We start from the raw sequence: 22,187 nt of genomic DNA, 5'->3' as shown, positions 1-22,187 counted from the left end.
TACACCAAAGCCATAATAGATCTCTTGGCAACTTCCTATTGTTCTTAGATATATTATCAAATTAAAAGTTTACATAATGCAAGGAAAAGTAAAAGATAATTTGGTTTTAGTCAATTATAAATTTTGTAGTTTAACAATTATTAGAGCTCACTACTTTTTCTCTCTTCTTTAACGTTCTGAAAGATATTTAGAGGGAGGAATGAATAAAGTTATTGCAGCTGTTAAATTGTTGGCCTGGCCTGTATTTTACTGCTGACATCGGACAAACTATAACTTCATTAGATAATACATAATTTCAGACCGTTATGACAAATGGAATCTAAAGATAAACCTCATAAAATCTATTCATAATGGAGGTAGACCTGCGAAACATGAGATATGGTGATTTGAAGGTAATAAAATAGAGGGTTAATACTTTGTGAGTATCTAGTTATAAATAGATGTCTCCATACACAAAATTGAGATTTTCATCAACTAAAAAACAATAAAGAAAAAACCAAGTGAACAATGTAATAAAGAGATTGTAAACAATGTAAAGATCTCCCCATCAGTGAATTTACTTTGTATATACAGATCAACATCAACACAAACTTCATATTGGAAGGGCAGTTTGATGTGCATGTGCATGATTATACACATGCCATTTGTCAACAGGGGCCCACTCTGTTTTGGTCCATGCCTTTAACTTTTAGATTTTACTAGTAACAGGCATGATATTATTTAAATTAAGTGTACACTACATTTATAGATGACCAAATCATTTTCATATAAGATGTATAGCCACTCAAAACAATACAAAGCATCCATGCCAAACTTACTAGGGAAAATGAGAAGTGGTTTTCCATAGCTTTCTTCACTGAATCAAACATAATGCTATGCAACAGTCCACCAACACTTCCAAATGCAGTGATGTTCAACTCTACATAGTACCTTCACTATATCATAAGAAGTGGCTGAAAAATAAACAATACTCTCAGTGTAAGGGACTAATGCCTCAGATACCACACTTGTATTACAGTTATAAGAATGACTTGGACAGATAGTTTATAAACCTACAAATTAATATTTCCATCTCTGGAAAACAATGTGTTCTTTACCGTTATTTCATTAAGCAAGAGATGATATTTGTATACATTAAATAATAGTTTTTCTTAATACTTTATTTTTAATTCCTTGTACAAAGTAAAGATAGTATTGTGATCGCAAAAAAATTTGGTTTTCAGATTTCAACAGAAATATCAATTTTGACTAATTTCGGCGTAATATCTGTACATACATATCTCGCATAACTCAAAAACGATTAGTCATAGGATGTTGAAATGTTGGATTTAGGACTGTTGTAACATCTAGTTCTAGACTGCCCCGTTTGGTTGTAAATCCAAAACAATTTGTATGTTGGATTTTTCTTAACTGCCATAATAAGTCCTCATTGAGAGCTTTTCAATGATATATCATAATTGGTACTTATTCTTTAATAAAGTGGACAGTTACATAATTGCATTGTAGTGGACACCAGACACCAAATTGGATCACATTTTTTTGTGGTGTCCGTATCAGCATTTTATATTAGTTTATATATTAATTTTGTTTCACGTCGCTCAAGTAGTTATATATATAGGGTAAGTGAGAACGCATCGACGCATCGGATCTGTAACTATGGACACATCGGTTTGAATCTGACTTCATATATATATAAATATATATAATTTTTTTAACTTTTTTTTTAATTTAAATATATTGATTTATTAATAATTAATCTCTGTAAAAATGTTTGAATTAAAATGGAAAATAGATAACATTTTATTTCATTAATAACTTCTTATATTTTTCATATTTTTTTTTATTGTTATTGAATTATTATTTATTGTAAATTTTTTTTTATAATCAGAGGTTAATAATAATTATTAATAAATCAATATATTTAAATTAAAAAAAAGGAGATGAAGTCTGATTTGAAATGATGTGCCTTCCCTTGTAATATCCAAATATTTCATTAATTAAAATTTTATTTGGCTAAACTCTGGAACGAATGAAAATAAGTACCACTTATGATATATCATTGAAAAGCTCTCAATGAGGGCTTATTAGTGGTACTTATTTTCATTGGTTACAGAGTTATAACCAAATAAAATTTTAATTAATTAAATATTTTGATCTTACAAGATCAATATTTTGATCTCATCTCTTTTTTTTAATTTAAATATATTGATTTATTAATAATTATTAAACCAGTGATTGTAAAAAATTTTTTACAATAAATAATTCAATAATAACAATTAAAAAAATATATATAAAAAAATTTCAGAAGTTACTAGTGAAATAAAATTTTATGTACTTTTAAAAATGCGTATATGTGATTTAACAGGCATTATTAAAAATGTGTATATAAAATAGATTTGATGAAACATCTTATTATTTAATATTAATTAAAAATTATAATTTAGAATCTTATTATTTTTTAATTTTATCTACATTAAAGTTAACTACAGAGTGATTGAAAAATAGACCCTCACAAGAACATATACACTGAGGCATACATACTCGATCATTAGCAAGTTGCAAAAAATTCTTTTAGTTCATTACTCCTCTGATATTGTCAGACAATATTCTCCCTAAGTCGGAGTTGATCGTCGGAGTTGAATTTATTTGTTTTTTGTTGTGTAATCATTTAATCACTCTTTGGTTTGATATAATTTTTCTGATCTTAATTTGCATACACGTTCTCTAGTTTTCAAATTTTCTCTCTTTATATTCATCATCTCTTAATCTTTTCTTTGATTTTAACATTTTCTTCCTCTTTATATTTATCATCTTGTCTTAATGTTTTTATTCTTTGCAATGTTTACTTTTTGTTTGCAATGTTTTCTTCCTGCTTATTTTTTTTTGGTTTGCAACATTTTCTTCTTTATTATTCTTTCTTTGATTTTAACATTTTCTTCCTCTTTATATTTATCATTCTCTTAATTTTTTTTATTCTTCCCTTGTTCTTAACATTTTATTTCTCTTCATATTCATCTTGTCGTTTTTTCAGATATATTTCTTCATGTTATCTTTCTTTCTCCTGTATGATTGTTTCTTTTTCATTTTTGATTATTAACATATAATGGTAAAAACTGAATAGTTTACACTGTAAGGTCAAAATTAACATTTGTAACCAGTATACAGGTGTTCACTAAATGGATAGTTTAATTATTATTAACTTTTATTTATACGACACCAGAAATCTGAAACTCTTGTTAATCAGCAACTCACAAATATATGAATAATACTGATCTAGTAATATGAGTAATAAAGGGACTTTTACTGTATCCTAATTTTTCATGTAAGATTGTTGAAATTAATAATTGTATAAATATTTGATGTTAATAAAAATTAATATTTCAGCAACTGTATAACTGTCCACTTTATTAAATTATTGGAGGATCGTAATCTCACTTTCAAATGAAATAATTTTAAATGAAGTGCAGCAAAAAATGTGTATATGTAATTTAATAGGCGTATATGGAAGTCATGTGGTGTCTATCAGATTTTTCACTGATGGTAAAAGGTTTTTTATTTTAAATGATACAGTAACAGAACTTTATCAATTATTCTTCATTCTTTTTTACAAATTTAAATTAAAAATAAATAGTAACCTAATGGCTAACATTTCTATCAAAATTACTTTATTTTAGTTATTTCCTAAGAATTTATAAAATATACAGATCTACATATACATATGATGATAATATTGCCGATCTCCACAGCAGAGTGGTAGTGTCTTGGCCTTTCATCTAGAGGCCCGGGTTCAAATTCCGGTCAGTCATGACATTTTTCACATGCTAGAAAATTTGTTTATTTGACATCAGTAACTGTAAGTAGGCATAAGCCTGTTGTTACTGTATAACATTTTTTATGAAAAATTGGTTAAGTAAATTAAAAAAATAAATATCATTAAAAAGAGCTAAGACTGCATTATAAACTAAATATAATTTATATAGTTATAAAAATAAAATAAATAAATATTAATAAGCAACAACAGTCAGTTAAAAGTTAACTGGGTGTCAAAGTACATAGTTACAAGTACAAAGTATCATAGCTACTTTATTAAAATGAGCTACTAATCACGCACGTTACCCAATATTTCATATATACTTAGCCCAAAGTATAAATCGTATTTATTGTGACTAATCACGCAGTAATAAAAGGGATACATTACATGATATATCATTAAGGTAATCATACAAATTAAAAGAAAACATGAAAGTGGAAGTAATTAAAATAAGTAAATATTGAATGAAAAATATCAACTGCATTTAACAACTGATAATTATTATTACATCAATTAAAAAGGTTCTTTATTTTATGAATTGCAAACCGACACAAAGGAACTGTCTTAACTCTTTTCTTTGTTGCTCATTTCAAATATATCAGCTTATTTGGCTATTGTACGAGTACATAAATTATGTAATAAATTTCAACTGGGTAATACAATCGACATTGCATTTCCTGAAAAAAAAGCAGATAAAGTTGTTATATTTTCCTGGCATTGGTTATTTAATCTTATATAGTGGAAAAATAATGATACATGAATAAAGTTTAAAAGAAAATTTGAAATTTTTTTCGAATGAATTTTTTAAACTTTAAAATTTTGGGAAATCAATATTAGGAATTACTAGTTTGTCAACATACCTTTCACTAGTTATTTAATTATCGACCTTCATTTGTTAAGGAATTATCCATATACCTAAAATACCAAACAGTTTAAAACATTGTTATTCTTACTTTTCTTGGAATATAGATGGAAGACTTGCTTTTATGACACTTTTTTTAAAATGATTAGTACTTCATTTCAAATCACTTACTATTACAGATTTAATAATATTATTATTCCAATCTGTTATAATATCAATAACAGACCCCCTCAATAATCCCCTCCCCATGACCCAATGAGATGAGAAAGGATTTATAGAACATAGTTTGAAAATAATCACTGAAAAACAGTAACAGTGAAAGGTTCCAATAAAAGGATGATATTAGTTCATCCAGAACTGGTTTACAAAGCTTTACCTTATTTTCAACTCACAGCTAATAATGTACAAAGATTTATTTATTATGGAAGACTAATCATTAAAATATATATGTATACTGTGATGAAATTATTTGTGAAATTTTGTCAAAAGTGTTTTATGTAGATTACCTGTTGCTTCTTCATTATTTATTTTTTTAAATTTAATGAGAGTTTACCATTATACCAACAATATAATTGTTTTAATCACAATAGTTATATTAAAAAGATTAAGTTTTAAGTAATAAATTACTACTTTACATTATAGTAGCTTAAAGAATTATTATGAAATAACAAATTTATTTTTTTCATAATGCTATAATTAACTACAAGAAATATTTAATAATACAAAGAATTCATTAATTAATAACCTAATTAATTTTACCGTGAAATAATCCAGTATGTGGTTAGTTTAAAAAAATCTAAAATTTCCCCTAGGAACAGAATAAAAAAATTTCAATTACTTTCAGAATATATATACACATTACAAAAATCTTCTTCCATATGATATTGTCTTGAATATAATAGATTTTTTTTCATCAGTTGTGTTTAGATCAATTTAGATTTGAACTTTTCAAAAATTTGGATTTTGAACTTTTTCTTAACTGCCGTAATAAGCCCCTGAAAATGGTGCATTCACTGTTGAAGAGTGTTTATTAGCTTGTATGTGGTACACACAGTGATCAAACATTGGAGAACATTATGAATGACTTCTTTGTGCATTTTGGGAAATCGTCAATGTGACGGCAAATGTTACTGACATGGGAGTAGGAGGCTTTTGCAATGGGAAGTGTTCTTGATGTCCCATGTAGTGGGAGTCTTATGCATTTGAGCTGAGATGTGTGCTGCTATGGAGGCATCAATTCAATAATCACTGATGAAATCAAAATGCAAACGTTGTGTGATTTAGGCATTCCAAAACCGACAATGCAGAGGGATTCCATATGTGGAGGGATTTGAAGGTTAAATGTTTTTGTCCAGCCACAGTTAACAAGTTGAGCGACAATGACCTTGATTGACATGTTTATGCATGTCAGTTATTACTTGAACACATTCCAAGAGCAAACGGTAAAAAGAATGTGATGTTCGCAGACAAGTATGTGATTTATTGAAGCTCTTGTAACTGAAATGCTTTTTTGGGTGAAAGACAATCCTCACTTTTTTGAGGAAATTGAACACCATCTACTTTATGTTATGATTTGGGTTGGGATGACAGTTGAATATTGGAGGTGCAAGCACCTCCAAACAAAATGAATATTCTCAATGCTGTACACAACTCAGAGATTTTACTGTAATTTTAAAAGTTAGTTAAAAAACAGTCATCATCACCGTACTGGTGATGATGACTTCAGCCGTACTGGCTGAAGTAGAAGAAGGACAAACTGGCGTGTATGTAAAATTGTTCAATTCAAGTAAAATAAATATATTTTCAGACAAAGTAAACTAAGCAGAACTGAACATGAAAAACAAATCGAGGACATACAAATGTAACCAAATTAATTTATACACACAACACGCATGCATGAATAAAAAAATTATCTTAATTTTGTTTGAAATTAATTATATATTTTATCACAATATACAATGTTTTATAAATAGACAATAAAAAGAATAAAATCAAACATATTTAAAACTGATTCATGCCTTTAAAAACCTGAAAGTAATACTTATACTTAAAAAAGAAAATCATCATAATTACCAGCATTTTACCATGGCTAAAAGTACCACTTTCATGATTTTCAGAAACATTAACATAAAGTTTACTGTAATTTCCCAGGAACTTGGACCTATTATGTATATTTTTAATACAAGAATATATATTTTTTTTAACTTAATACGTAATTTTATTATAACATTTCAAATATACTTACCTGAATTTGTTTAATCTGTTACAATCACTTCAATTTCAACAAAACTTATTTCTATCTGATCTTTCAAAAAAACTTTAAATAATTTCTTAACTAGCATCAACAAAAAATTCACTTATAATTACTAGATTGTAAAATGTGCATAAATTAAATTCTAAACTAACTAAAGTATAATGCATTACATGTAAAAGAATATACAATTTAGAATATAAAAGAAATCAGGTCTGTTTGTATTTAGAATTAACCAGATTTTTATAGTCAAATAATCATGGTTGTGAAAGTGAAATAATACCAAAGTAATTTTAAAAAAAATTGTTAAAAAGTTATCCAAATTCTTTATTTAGAGTAGTATAGAGAAATTCTACCATATTCCTTTTATAAACTTATTAATAGATATTTTTAATACAAATGTTGAATTTACCAGTATTTTTTGTAGAATTTACATCTCTTTCAAATTATTGCTGCACTTGCATAGAAAGAATATCTAAATAAATGAACATAATTTTTATTCTTCAACATTACAGCTTGTTAAAAAATGAGCTATCTTAAAGGATAGAATATTACAAAGACACGCAAATCTACAATAGCATGTTTTTGAAAAATTTTCATAGATTCCAGTTATGAAGATTACTAAGTATAATTTCAATACTTCTTTTTTAATTTACTTAGGTACTGAGAAGAATACAGAAACAATGAAATTTGCTAAAGCAATTAATATGAAATGTTATACAATTTTTACAAGCTAAATTTTTGCATACAATTATAAATTTTTGCATACAATTAAATTAGAAAACCTAAATAAATTTTAACTTGATTAGAATGTTATTCACTGGTCATAGATATAGTAACTATCTTCACAAGTTTTCAAGTTAACAATTTTTGGGTGACACATTCTACATTATATAATCTTTTTTAAATTATTACATATGTATACAATCCAGAAAGCAGAAATTAAAATAATCTGATGGAAAAAATTAGAATGAGTTATATAATTTACCTTAAGACAGTAAACATATTTATAACATAAACTTGTTTGTAAAGAAATAATTATGAATTAAAAGTTTTCACTAATCTTTTGACTTTGGAGAACAAAGAACATTTCCTTATAATGAACTTTTAATTTCAAACAAAAAGTATATTTGTATGACTAGAAAAATCGACTGTTGAAAGGGGTGAAATATTTTACACAAAACCTACAGTTTTTTCAACTGCTAATCATAAAATATACAAGCTATCAAAAGATCCTTAGATGAACTGACTGTAACCACAGGTTGTAAGTCACGAAAAGCTGTCTTGCAACCTAAAGAAGTATTCAAACATGTCTCAAGAAACACTACGTACATGCCTTACAAGTCAGTGTCTGTGTAAGTGTTCTGTTATGCAAGTAGAAATCAAAGTTGTAAATGATCTTGTGACATGTGAGGACTAATCAAGTAATGGCTGTAAAGAACAACAAAAGATGTGGACTAAATTAACCGCAGCTCAGGAAATTGGCAATCGAAATACTGAAAGCTTTTTCAGACTTTTAGTCAAATTTTAGGTTAAATGCAATGTGCTTATCATTTTAAAACACACTATCTAAAGGTAAAGGTTTACCTCTCTTGCGGCTGCCTGGTTTCCACCCCATCAATTTTTTGGGCAAGTTGCTGTAGAATGAACATCACTAAAGAAGACAAACTGAATATTGATTAATGTTTGGAATGCCGATAAGTGAACAACATTTAATCTTATTTTACACTCATGGTGACTTATCTAGCAAGAAAATAGCCTGTGAACTATCAAAGTGACAGCTAATATTGCATATCAGGTTTGGTACTCTGCCACTGGTGGTACAATCAACAGCAGGCTAATGACTGCAGTGCTGTAATACATACTTAAAAGCAGGAGGATATATTATTAAATAAGTTACCATAACACAGTAATTGTTTACGTTTCATTTTTTTTGTCATAAGGAAGTCTGTAAGGATGCATATTGGAGCTTGTATAGTCTTTGAAATGGCTGAGTTCTGTGGGGTATTTTATACCATAGTAGAATCTAAGAACTAATTGTAAACTCCAAGAGAGACTTCAAAAAAAATCCTGGAAGTGTTCAAGTCATAGAAGAAAGCATTGGGATTATTGTATAAAATCATTAAAGAAGGGAATCAAATTTAAACATGAAAAGTCGAACATTTTTTACATTAATAAAAACTTTGGTGTTTTCAATAACATTTCATGTGCTTTCCAATTTGCACCTCATATTTCTCTTTTGCATATAAATGCATAGTCAGAAAGTTTATCATTGATGTAATTTTGACTGATTACCTCAACCCAATAGCTGATATTCAATTTAAAATAAGAGTAAATTTGCAGCAATTTAATTTGCTATATACTTTACTATTTACTACTCAATAAGCCAAATTATATCTATGTAGTGTCTACTACAGTTACATGAATACTGTTAATAGTTATCTAGTAGCAGTTACATGATAACACAATATTTTAATTACTGCATATTTAATATTATCTATTTTTTGAAGTTACGTTTCACCACTTGTCTAATTCACTATGTATTCCACACATTTCCATGTTCTGTTAAATAGTTGTTAGTGATGAATTTCCTATAACTGGTAACCAAAATTAATATAAAAGACTGTACTGTACCATTTTTGCAATAAAAAGGTATTTTGCATGTGTAATGATAACCACTAAATGAAACTACATACAACTTCAGACAGGTCGACATCTTGACGGACACAGATGGGTGTGCTCCAAATCAAATTTCTGTACTAAGAAATTACTTTGAATGGATATGTTTCTCGCAGATTTTAATTTAAATTATATGATAATTTTGTTTATCTATGGTACAAAGAATACTACCATGAAATTCTGCGAGAATGAATTCAATATAAACCAGAACACTATGGATGACAAATTCATATTTACATGAGGTTTGTGAAGATGTCCTTATGAATAATCCACAAGAAATTGGAGGATCCAATATCCACATCAAGATCAAGGAATCTTGTTTTTCAAGATGTAAATAAACAGAAGTCATGTATTACCAAATTAATTGGTTTTCAGTAGAATGTGTAGGAGGGAACAAGCGAATCTTCTTTGGTACTTTTTGAAGGTAGATTGATCGATGTCTACATTACTGCCATTAATAATGGAACATGTTGCATCTGGAACGATTATAATAAATGATAAGTGGAGGAGACCTTATCAAAAATTAAGAAGTCATTATGTATACCAAACAGTAGTTAATCACTGCTTGTTGACCCTGTTAAACTTGCTCATATTCAGTTGGTTGAAAGTATGTGGACCACAGTTAAGAACTGAAATAAGAAGGGCTGGGGAATACACTTCATCATGATTGAATGATATTTTTGTGAATATGTGGGATAAGAAATATCCAAAATCAAACTTAAGTGAACAAATATTACATGTTATTGTGCTGATCATGCTACTGCAGTAATGTATTTTTAATGTGTAATTTTGTTTTATTTTTAATAAAAAAATTGAATTAGAAATGTTTTTATTATTTCTAAATAAATAAAAAACTAACCCTGATTAAAAATAACTTGTTAACAGATAACAAAAAAGATTCAAATAATGTATTCATTACAAAAAAGAACAGTGTGTCACAGATTTCATCAACACCTAATTGTGCAGAAAGTTAAACTGAGATCAGAATTATGATATCAATTTATGTAATATCTGATTCATCTTTATCTCTTATTATTGATTTAATCATATTTGTGCTTAAACTTGTACATGAAAATATGGTGTAGAAATTTTATAAAAATTCTTCATTTTATAAAAATGCTAGTTGTGGAATTTATATACACACCTCTCAAATGAAAGGGTAATACTCTACCTGTCTTCCAAAGAAATCAGCTGTCACAAACAGGATTTACAACATTTTGATATTTGATTTACAAGTAAAAATCACAATAATTCTGATGTTTAATTTTTATATTCAGTAAATTATCTATCTACCTTTCTTAGCTTTTCAACATGTGATTTGATTATGACGAAGCTAAGAAAGGTAGATAATTATATTAATAATAAAGTATTTAATTGATACTAACGTAAAAAAGTTATGACGACCTTAGCAGAAAAAAAATTAATACAAATTTTAACTTTAATGTTTAATCATTAAAAGATCAAAAACTTCACAATAAAGCATATTTGATTGTGATTATAAATATTTATATGCAATAGTATCATTTAAACATTAACCAGTAGCAATCACAATAAAATACCATCACTTCAATTTTAATTAACTCATTTGTTTTGCATTGTAATATATGATGTTATCAATGTAAAAACTTGAAAAAGAAAATTTGAAGTTCACCTAAGAAAAATTTTACATTAAATGCAACTTCACAACCAAGATCATTTGACTAAATAGCAAAAAAAAGTATTCTATGTAATCAGAAGCTAATTAAATATTAATGAGTTATTAAGATAATTATTGACCACACACTAAAATATTCTAGTTAAGTAATGTTTTAATCAAATAAATTAAATTCTTTAACTTAAAAACTTTCATTCTCATCCATGAACTCAACCCTGTATAACATACATGCTAAATTTTCAGATAATTATTTCATTTCCTTTTCCGCTTAAAAATGAATTTCTTAATACTCAACTGCTCTATATATATATATATATATATATATATATATATCAGTTAAATGAAAATATGGGATCTTTAAAGAGTATATGAATAATGTATCGTACATAAAATTGTATTGAAATGCTGTAACAAAATTAAATTACAGTAAATTAAATACTGTAAACCTTTAGATATTTTAAAATTATGTATGAAATACATATTTTTTATGTAAAAAAAAAATGTATAAATTTCAGTGCTCTAGTAAAATAAATAAAGTAGATAAAATTCTATCATTTGCTATGTAAAAAGTTACATAAAAACATTCCTTCTTTTTCAGCTATTTTATCTGTACCATATGCTCTTTGGTGATGTATTACAAATACAATGGTAACATAACTGCTACGTAAAGGATGATCTCCTATTGTGCGCATATAATAATCTTTGGATGAGCTATATGATAAAATAAAAAGAATAAAAAACTAGTTCTAATTATAAAAATGAGACTGATAAAAGTAATACTTTTCCTGAAATAACAAATAAATGATGATTCTTAATAAAAATTAATTCAAGACTATAAAAAAATTATATCTAGCGACATCTAAAGAAAATTAATAACACTAAATGAAGTATTTTAATGTTAAAAATAAGGGTAAACAAATAAATATTGTAAATACATAACTGCAATGTAATCAATTAAAATAGGATAAAATTTGCATACATTGAAGTAATACAATGATTTTTTATAATAAAGTTAATGGTTAAAATAATATTAAAATCAATTACTTCTAAAAAAAAAAAAATATTGTAATACATTAAATTAACAAAACAAAAAAATATTGAGATTTTAATATAAATAAAATAATTAAAACTACAATATAATAAAAATAATTGATTTATAAATACAGAAAGAAAAAATGAAATTAATATAACATAGGAAACAGAATCCACATTGGTATTCATGACTGTATTTTAACACATTTTTCATTTTATTAATAATTCCTACAGCTAATTATCTCCAATTAATCTGGAAAAAAGAAATCACCTATAAAAAAACAACAAAGTAACAACATCAAGGAAAAACATAGATTTGTTAGTAGTTTTATATATTGATAATAGAGTAGGTGTATATCATATGAATAAAATTCCTGATCCATCACACAGTGACAAAAGTGCACAAAATCTAAATACACTAAAACACTGTCAATAAGATTTTTTAATTCCCTGCTAGTGTATAAAAATGTAAATGACTGATGCAGTTTTTATCTTCTATTTCTCTAGGAAAGGTACTTTAGGAAAGTTAAGTGTAACATACAGCAAAGCACAGTACCTAAAGAGAAGAAAATAATGATGCTAGTGGTCTACAGCATTGACCACCAGTATGAATAAAAAATTCCAAAACTTTTAAGTAAACTTTAAAACTTTATTTAAGACATTAAATAAAGTTTGTAGTATGAATTAAAGAAACATTGTTGGTGCAGGAACTTGCAAATCTTTCAGAAGCAGATAGTGTTACTGTACAATCTCAATAACAAACGCATAGTATTTCAAATACTGTAAGGTTAAAAAAATCATAAACTACAGCTGTATTTTTTATGGAACTATTTCTCTCAGTTTCTTTTCTTTAATATCTATAAGATAAGTATTTTCTTCAGAAAACATTTTCTTGGAAAACAAGCATTATGTCAAACTTTCAATTAGCGATTGAAATCTTAGAAGTTTAAAAAAGAATAGTAGGGTAGATAATTAAATATGGGAAATGAAAATCATAAAATTGGGTAGTTTAGAAATAAAGAAGGTAACAAGGAAAATAGAATCTTTGATTACTAAGAGAAGTTGAATAGATGTATGAAGAAATTGATGATGTAGTCAATATATAAAATGTGATAAAAATCTAATAACAATGGAGGGGGGCTGGAATGCCATAATAGTAAAGTGAAGCAAACAAATCAACGGATCACTGACTAGATCAAAGACTGAAAGAGAAACTAAGTTTGCAGAAATTTGTATGTAAATGAGTAATTGTAAAAACTCAACAATAAATAAATAAATAAATAAATAAAAATATGTAAAATTATAGTAGGATAAAATTAAAATGGGTGAGATCAAGAGATGTTTAGAGACATCAGATGAATTGCATAAGGTTATGCAGAGATTCCAAAATTATTGTTATTATGGACCAACAAGAGACATTGTGCTGACTATAAATTAGTAAAAATGGAATACATGATGAATTGAAAAAAAATGGAGATAGACAAAAAGAGAATTACATGAATTAAAACCTGACCAAACCATATCAACAGTTCTGGAAACTCCAGAAATCAAAATCACATCTATAAATAAAGAATTATTAATAGAAAATAGTTAAAAAAAAAAAATGTAATAAAATGTGATGATATGATAGGTCTAAAAAGAAGCGCAAGAGTTGGGGAGAGAAAAGAATACAGATATGTGGTTGCAGGAGTACATAGTATCAATTCACAGAGGGAAAAAATTATGTAATCTGGTGCTAGAAAAAGAAAAGCAAAATGAAACTGATTTCAGAAGAGAATACAGAAAATAATTCAGATAAATATCTGATTTCAAAGAATAAGAAACTGATGATGAACCATCACAATTACTAAGCATAGTCTAGGTTATATACATTAATATGCAAAATTTGTAAGAATTTTAATAATCAATAACCTAGATTTTGGCAAAATCAGAAATATGTAGCTTAGGTAATAAGTTAGCAGTGACATCAAAGTTTAAGTCAAAATTATGAAATTCTAAAGCTCCAAATGAAGCTAACAGCTTTCTAGATGGTAAACGATGAGCTTCTTATAGCTACAGAGATGATTCAGAACTTGAAAAATATTTCCAGGAGTTCTAATGGTGTTTGATCTTCTACTAGCAATGCTATCTCCTTCTTCATCTATAAGTGCTTGTTATAGGTCTACAAAGCAAGAGTTATATTAGTATTTTATTTTGGAAGTGTATTTTCCCATTTTCAGCATAAACTATGTCTATTCTAAATTGCAGAATAGCACAAGTATAAAAAACCTTTATCATGCAGTATTATGTATTTAAATTACTTCGCCAATGGCTCTAAAGCCAAGAAGGCTGGCTGAAACTGAAAGAGGGTTCCTTGTTTGGCAGAATCAAGTGATAAATTCAGACATGAAAATTTGAATAAAGTAACTAAATTTCTTTTACTTTTTTTTAATACCAAAAAGTAAGATTGCATAAATTTTAATCAAAAACAACTTCAAACTTCTTTGTGAATCTCTTATATAAAAAAGTAAAAAAAAAAAACTATAGTACTTACAATTTAACACAATTTTTTTCCGTCATATGTTATACAAAAATAATAATAGTTGATTATGACCAAGTAATCACAAATGGCTGACTCATATTTACTGATAAATTAAGGATGTGTAAATACTGAAACAAAGTAATAAAAACATAATTCTAATTAAATACATTATAATTTTAAAAAAAGAGAATTTGATACTTTATGGTAAATAAAAAAAAAAAATTAATTGCAAAGTCTATTTGGTTGTTATCTTTGAAATATTTTGATGAAAAATATTCTTAGTGGTTTTTCTAATAAAAATCTTTCTATTAAAAGGGTTTTGGAGTCTACATTGAAAACTTTAAATTTAAAAAGATATTATACTATTTTTTTTATTTTTAAGGAGAAGGATATTTCCACACAAATAATTAAAAATTAAAATACAGTTAAGATTTTAATCAGGGTTATGATAAGTTTATTCCGAAACTTTTATTAAATTCTTTTCAGTTTGGTCATTCTTGTGTTGACTACAAAATGATGACAAAGGAATTTACATAAGACTACAGTAATTGAATGTGCTCTACCTCTTGCATATGACAACATCCAGTTACATTAAGGACAAAATATTCATAGTATGAGTGGAAGATAACTTGTCAATACTGTGGACTTCCAACATGTAAACATCTCTTCATATTTTGAAATCAAGTGACGTACAGTGAATGAACCCCACAGCTACTTTCTCTTACAGGTCAGTTGGGTAAGCTTTTTGAAACAAAACTGGAATATGAAAACAAGTACCAATAAATAATGTTACTTGTGAAAACATCATATTCCCAAAATATTTGGTCCACACAATTTTTTGATTAAACTGGATTTTTTTACAACTTGTGTTAAAGATTGAATACTAATTACTGTGAGGTCAGTAAATAAAAGTAGCATTTTTTCTGATTTCACAATTCTGGTTTGAAATCTGGTTTTGGATTTAACAGGTAGCTGTAAACCAGAATATATATATATATTATTATACTCAATATGTTGAGTACTGTATTGATATATTGACAGCATGTTAAAGACTTAAAATAATATAAAGTTTTAAATTTAAAAAAAAAAAATTATTGACTGAACAAATATTTGTTCTAAAAATTTTAAGTATCATTACTTTAGGTAAATGTAAAAAAAGAAAAAAATTAAGAATTGCTGAAGATGGGCTTAGGCCCGAAAGCGCTTTGAAAATGAAAAAAAGTAAGGTAAGAGTGTTCTTTAATTCTGTACTTTGTGGATTGGCTGAGTAAGTTTATATTAAGAAGAAAAGTTCATATACACATATGTCAGAAACATTTAAAAGGGTGCTTTCTGCACCCTTTGTGAAATATAATTGTACTAGATTTCTTGGGGTACAAATTGAGGGGTAAATTTGGAGTTTCCTTATGGATTTGATCAAAGAAATTGAATAAACAAGTTCCCAGATCTTACTTAGGTTTTAAGAAAAAAGGTGTAACAATTTTAAACAGAACAATTTACATACAAACGCTAAAAATAAATTTGAAAGACGTCCTTCTAAAACATATTAAAAATTTGTATTTTTCATAGGTTGGCAATAAAGCTGATCAACAATTAAGTTTAGCATCTAGCATTTGAATATTCATTTGAGCAGTGTATGTGCTGTTATTGTTCGGTCAGTGTTCAGTTTTTGGTCAAGGTTGCAGACACAACGTTGTTTGAGAAACCACAGTTTTGCCGATTTCGCATTAAACGGACTAGGGTTTGTCAACAAATCAGTGAATGGTGTTATAAACAACATAACCCAAGGTTGTTTATTATTACAATTCTGACCTGTGTGCGAATGCCGTTACCAGCTGTCGCCGCTGTTTGCTCTCTGTGTGCGTTGGGTGTGTTAGCTTCGGTACTGTGTACATTGTTTTTTTTTGTTGACAATATATCGTCGCGTCAAACTCTTTACAAGATTTTAGTTTTCTAAAGACTTTATTTAATGTTTTACTTTCTGCTCACGGCTATTTTTGTATTGTCGGAAAAGCTAGAATTAGATTATTTTTTTAAGTGAAATGTTGACCACGGTAAGGCTCGTCGTGCTATGTGTTTTCATACTATGAGTTAAAATTATATGTCTGAATTCCTGTTTTTATTTTTTTATTTTGTGAATGTAATAATTATTCTCAGTTAAGTCTTCTCTTCTTGTGTTTCTAGTATAATTATAAATTAAACAAACTTCAAATAATGCTGATGTGCTGTTTTATTTGTTTTTTTCTTATTCGTAATCACTACCCAATCCAGACCATCAGATCCTCTCAGAACAGTTAGTCATTCACAATATGTTATATCAAAATCTGTATTCATTTGGAGTTGAAAGACATGTTAATAATTAGAAAGACATGTTAATTTACATGGTAATGTAAATAAAAATGGATTGGCTAATGTGCGTGAATACTGGGAAATTTATCCACATCAAAGAGTACCGGATTGTAAAACATTTGAGGCTCTGGAGAAATCGAGAAACAGGTATGCTTAAATCACAAAAATTCATGCTGGTCAGGAATGTTTTGTGAGAAATGCCAATGCCGAAGAAGCAATATTGAATAGAGTTAAAATTATCAACCACCTCAAGCACCAGAAGATTTTCACATCACTCTCATGTTTTGCAATCAAGTATGTGGGAAATGTTACAGGAGTAACAATTATACCCATTTAATAAACATGTGAACAAGAATTACTGCCACCAGATTTAAACGGATGAAATTATGTCAGTGGTTAATTATAAAAGCACCAAATTCTTGAGAATTTGATCATGATTCAATCAGGATGATGTGAACATCACCAGTCATTTTCAAAGCACTTTTTTGTTAATGTGTGGTGTGGTCGTCTTCTAGGTGATCTTGTAGGGCCTTTTTTCTTACCGTCAAGCCTTAATGGAGACCAGACACCATTGCATACCAACACATTTGGTATGCAATGGATTTAACAGATCAGTAAAATGGCCACTTCAATCTCTCAATCTCACATCAGCCAATTTTTTCCTTTGGGGTTGGATGAAGTCATTAGTCTATTTCACTTGTTTTTTTTTTTTGGGCAAAAATGCTTTTGTGTTATCATTGGCCAGGTCAAAATAAGAAAAGATTCCTGCTTGGATATTAAAATATTAATAAAATAAGTTCAAAACTACAATGAAAACTAAGATAATAATAGGAATAAAAACTGAAATAGTAAAAGAAAATTAACAATTAGGATAATATATGTAATATATTTGGCACACAAGAAGAACTGAGAAATTGTATAATAGAAGTTTGTTCTATTATAAGGAATAATGATGCTGTTAGGCGTGCCCAGCTAGCATGGATTAGCTGAGTTGAACTATGAACTGAACAGAATGGCGGCCACACTGAGCAACTGCTTAGAAGGAATGTTTGTAGCTTTAACAAGTAACCATTCTGATATTTAATAATTTATTGAAAAAAAAAAAAATCAAAAAAATATGTGATTTTTATTTTTTTAAATTTATTTATCTATTTTTTCTATTATTGAGAAGTTTTTGATTTCTTTTTACTCAGATAATGTTGTTCAAACATTGATGAAAACTGTTCTGTTTAAAATCATATCACTTTTCCGATCCAGTTTGTATGTTTTGTTTCTAAATTAAAGTTGAAATTCTCAAATTTGTGTTCAATTTTAATAGATGTTATTTACATCAATTTTCTCAGAATTAAATTCTCTACAAAGATAACTTGAAATTTCTATTTGTTTATTGGTAAATTAAAAAAGTTATTTTATATTAAACCCCAATAAAAGTGTATTTTCTGACAAAGGTTTTCATGTTTCATTGCTCTTTTCTTATAACCTAAGTGAGATAGAAGTCTGGGATCACTTTTATTCAATTTCTTAGATCAAAATCCATAAGAAAGCACCAAATTTACACCTAAATTTGTACCCCAAGAATTTTAGTATGGTTTAATATCACAAAGGGAGCAGAAAACCAGGCTAAATGTTCCTTGAGCCACACTAACGAACTGTTTTCTGACCTACATTTACATCAACTTCTCTTTTTATTTTTGACTATAGAATCCAGAGAGATTGCCATGGAATTTGGAATCAGCATGTAAATAAATATACATATAGGTTGTATTAAAATGTTTTGCTGGGACTTTCATTCTATCTATTCTACTCATGAAAATAATGTAAATACTTCTGATAAATATATGTCTTAAATGCTTTGTTTGCGAGATATGCTAGTGAAAGATTTTGCTTGGATTTCAGCTATAATGGTGAAATGAGATTGTACTGAAGTTTTAGGATGTTAATTAAGGAGCCACATCAGTAATTTCTTATAGTTTTTGACATGGAAAATCAAATAAAATAGATCCCAGTACCTTATCTACAGTTGCTTTTGAGAAATCTGGGGTGAAAACCAATAAATTATAGTAAAAACTCCTGTTTTCTTTTTTTATGTTTGACCTACAGTAACTTTGTTAAATAGGTAATAAACGAAAAAATTTTAAACAAAATTTTTAGACAATTTAATTCAGAACAAAATGGTTTAAGAAATGTTGGATAAAACAAAGAAGTTAGAAAAATTAAAATTTTATTTAGAAACAGTCCACTAAACCAAACTGCATTGTACATACCAGTTAATAATAAAAGTTGAAAAATGAGACCGCCATTTTCACATTTCTTGGCCTGCTTCTGTACTGTTTTTAGTTCTTCCATAATGTGCATCCGTAATGTAGACAACTAATTCCTCATGAGAATATATTTTTGTTTTGTGTATAATATTTTTCATCCATAATTGGTGGCTGGGCATGTGTACCTCCATGATTGATCCATTTCTCAGGGAAATGATTTTAGTGAGTGGAAATGGCACAACAGAAGAGCGGAGACTAGAGGAACATCTTCAAGCAGCTGCAGCAATTCTTCTTGAAGAAAGTGCAAGTAGACCTCAGCATTTAATTGATCAGGTAATGTGAACAGTACAAACAGCTAATTGTGAAGCCTGCACCATTCATTGACACTAAATCGCTGTTGAAAATTGTCTTCCACTGTTTCATGAGAATTTACTTCTGCCCATGTATGTTCATTGCTAAGTTGTTGATATAATCTTGAAATTTGCCTCGGTAAACAAAACGTGATTGTAGAGTTGTTGATTTGTATTTCACCAATTGCAGAACTCCAAGCGAAGCGAACCATCTCCTGGGTGTAGATGTTGAACTAGCTGTTTATGATAAGAATAAAACTTGTTTTGTTTAAGTGTCCTCCAAACCTTCGAATGGAAAATAAATATTTAGAGACGTCATGTAATGACACCTGGACTACGCTGAACTGAATCGCTAATAATTTCATCATTAACAGCATTGTGTTGGACAGATCATTCGTAGCTGGTACAATTGCTAGATAGTGAACCTGTTTCCTGAAGATTCAAAGTTGCACTAACTGTTTTGGGATCTGAAATTCTGTGATCTGGAAACCATATTTCATATTCTACTGCAGCACCTGTAGCATTACTATTACATACAACCAAAATGAATACCATATCAGCGTACTCCTCTGTTGTAAATAGGAATGCCATTACTTCAATGGCAAACCGATCAAATTCTAACAAAAATTCATAGAAAACCTTTGCTAACAAAGCACAGTTCACAGTACCCAATATACTTAATGTACCTTACAGAATGATTTAAACACTAATACAGTATTGCGCATTGTTGATCAGCTGTTGTTATTTTATTGCCAATTTAGAAATAATAATTTTTCAAATAATTTATTGTATTTCTGTCATTAATTAAAATATTATATTCTAAGTAATCTTTATTTATTTATTTTTATTTTACAATTGTGCAATTTGCAGTTTTTTAAAATTTTTTAACAGCAAATTTTGTTTTTACAAATTTTTCACATCACCAAAAAAGAATTTGGTTTTTGTCTATATTAAATAAGTACTTTTTTGAAAAATGTAGTAAATAAAATTTGAATTTTTCTAACTTTTCTTTGTTTATCTTACATCCTTGTTGAGCAATTTGGGGGTTTTTACCCCAATTTCTCAAAAACTACTACAGATACGGTTCTGGGATGTATATTATTTAATTTTTCTGGTCAAGAAATCACTAATTTTAGCCCTTAATTAACATCCTAAAAATTTCAGCACAACCTCACTTAACTGGAGTATTTGAAATCTGAGTGAAATCTTTCACTAGTCGTAACTCCCAAACGAAGCATTTTAGGACATACGTTTACGTGAATGTTTCCTATTATTTTTTTGAAGTAGAATATGTTATGAAAGTCATGGAAGAACTTCATGATACAATATATATGACACACACTAAATTACAATAATTTTTTTAAATATATAAAAACAATCACCATGAGTAGAAAAAACTGAAATAATTACCTGACAATCAGACATATATGTAAAATTTTTATAAGCTTGACCATTCACAACCACTGATGATACAGATGACTTAATTCCTAAAAGGTCTACAGAACCTAATAACATATCAGTCTTATATTTCCACACATCAACAGTGCTATTTAATGTTTTTCCGCTTAAATGAAAGCTCAAGTAATTATACTGATTACGTTCATAAGTTACTAGAAAACAAAAAAATGTAATGTTAACAAAATATATCAAATAATTATTAATTTTTTCTATCTAAAAAACCCTCTTAAATTTATCAAGGTTAAAGGTAACATTTATACAAAATCCTGAAATAGGAAAAATGTAAATTAATAAGATCTTACACAAACGATAATAGATATTCAAAGAAATAAGGTGTATAAGAAGATAAATTACAATTTATAAACAAAAGAACCGAAACCCTTACAATGATGTTAAACTAAGCAATTAAATGAAAAGAAATAAAATATATATATATATAAAAAATCTACTTAAAACTGTAGTAAAAGGTAAAATATAAGTACTTTTTTGGTACTTACTTAACCCTTTCACTGTCATTTTAAAATGTTCAGTGTACCTATTATGGTGAGTATTTTAGTTGCAAATTTTACTAAATTTATTACATATTGTTTTACAATATTTAATTATAAATTACAAAAGATAAATTATCGCCTACTTTTTATACAAATTTGCAGCCAGTATGATTCAATTCCATATTCTCGATATTTTTATCAATATTGTTACCAATATTTTTATCATTCACACACTCATCTTTGAAATTCACACATTCATCATCTCTTATTGAAATAATATTCATAATTTTTATATACTCATAGATTTCATCGCTATAAACATTCTGATAAGATGTCATAATAAGATAAAACAAATTTAAATGCATATGTAAATAATCACTCGGTTGATGCAGATAATGGTCTGGACAAAACAGTCTATTATCTTTAATGTTATTCAATCCTAACAATTACAAAATTTTGAAGCATACA

At 27.6% G+C, this 22,187-nt stretch overlaps 1 protein-coding gene across 4 annotated transcripts in view; it reads right to left on the bottom strand.

The window, feature by feature from the left end:
• Window positions 1-3,709: 3,709 nt before the first annotated feature.
• LOC142326235 (lysosomal alpha-glucosidase-like) overlaps window positions 3,710-22,187 on the bottom strand; it is a 91,293-nt gene continuing 72,815 nt past the window's right edge. Inside the window, exons 17-19 of one of the 4 annotated variants that reach the window (XM_075368542.1) lie at window positions 21,181-21,380; window positions 14,823-14,938; window positions 3,710-4,488 (exon numbers count right to left, since the gene is read on the bottom strand). In XM_075368542.1, coding sequence (XP_075224657.1) covers window positions 14,876-14,938; window positions 21,181-21,380 — 263 coding nt within the window. In that variant the 3' untranslated portion in view covers window positions 3,710-4,488; window positions 14,823-14,875. Of the gene's footprint in view, window positions 4,489-5,468; window positions 12,561-14,822; window positions 14,939-21,180; window positions 21,381-22,187 lie in introns of those variants that run through there. The other 3 variants (XM_075368539.1, XM_075368540.1, XM_075368541.1) reach the window with 3 other exon arrangements.

Source organism: Lycorma delicatula, chromosome 6, assembly GCF_047948215.1.
Source record: "Lycorma delicatula isolate Av1 chromosome 6, ASM4794821v1, whole genome shotgun sequence".
In the NCBI taxonomy this organism is placed as follows: domain Eukaryota; kingdom Metazoa; phylum Arthropoda; class Insecta; order Hemiptera; family Fulgoridae; genus Lycorma; species Lycorma delicatula.
The sequence above is the reverse complement of the archived record's forward strand: the minus strand, read 5'-3'. Positions and strand labels throughout refer to the sequence as shown.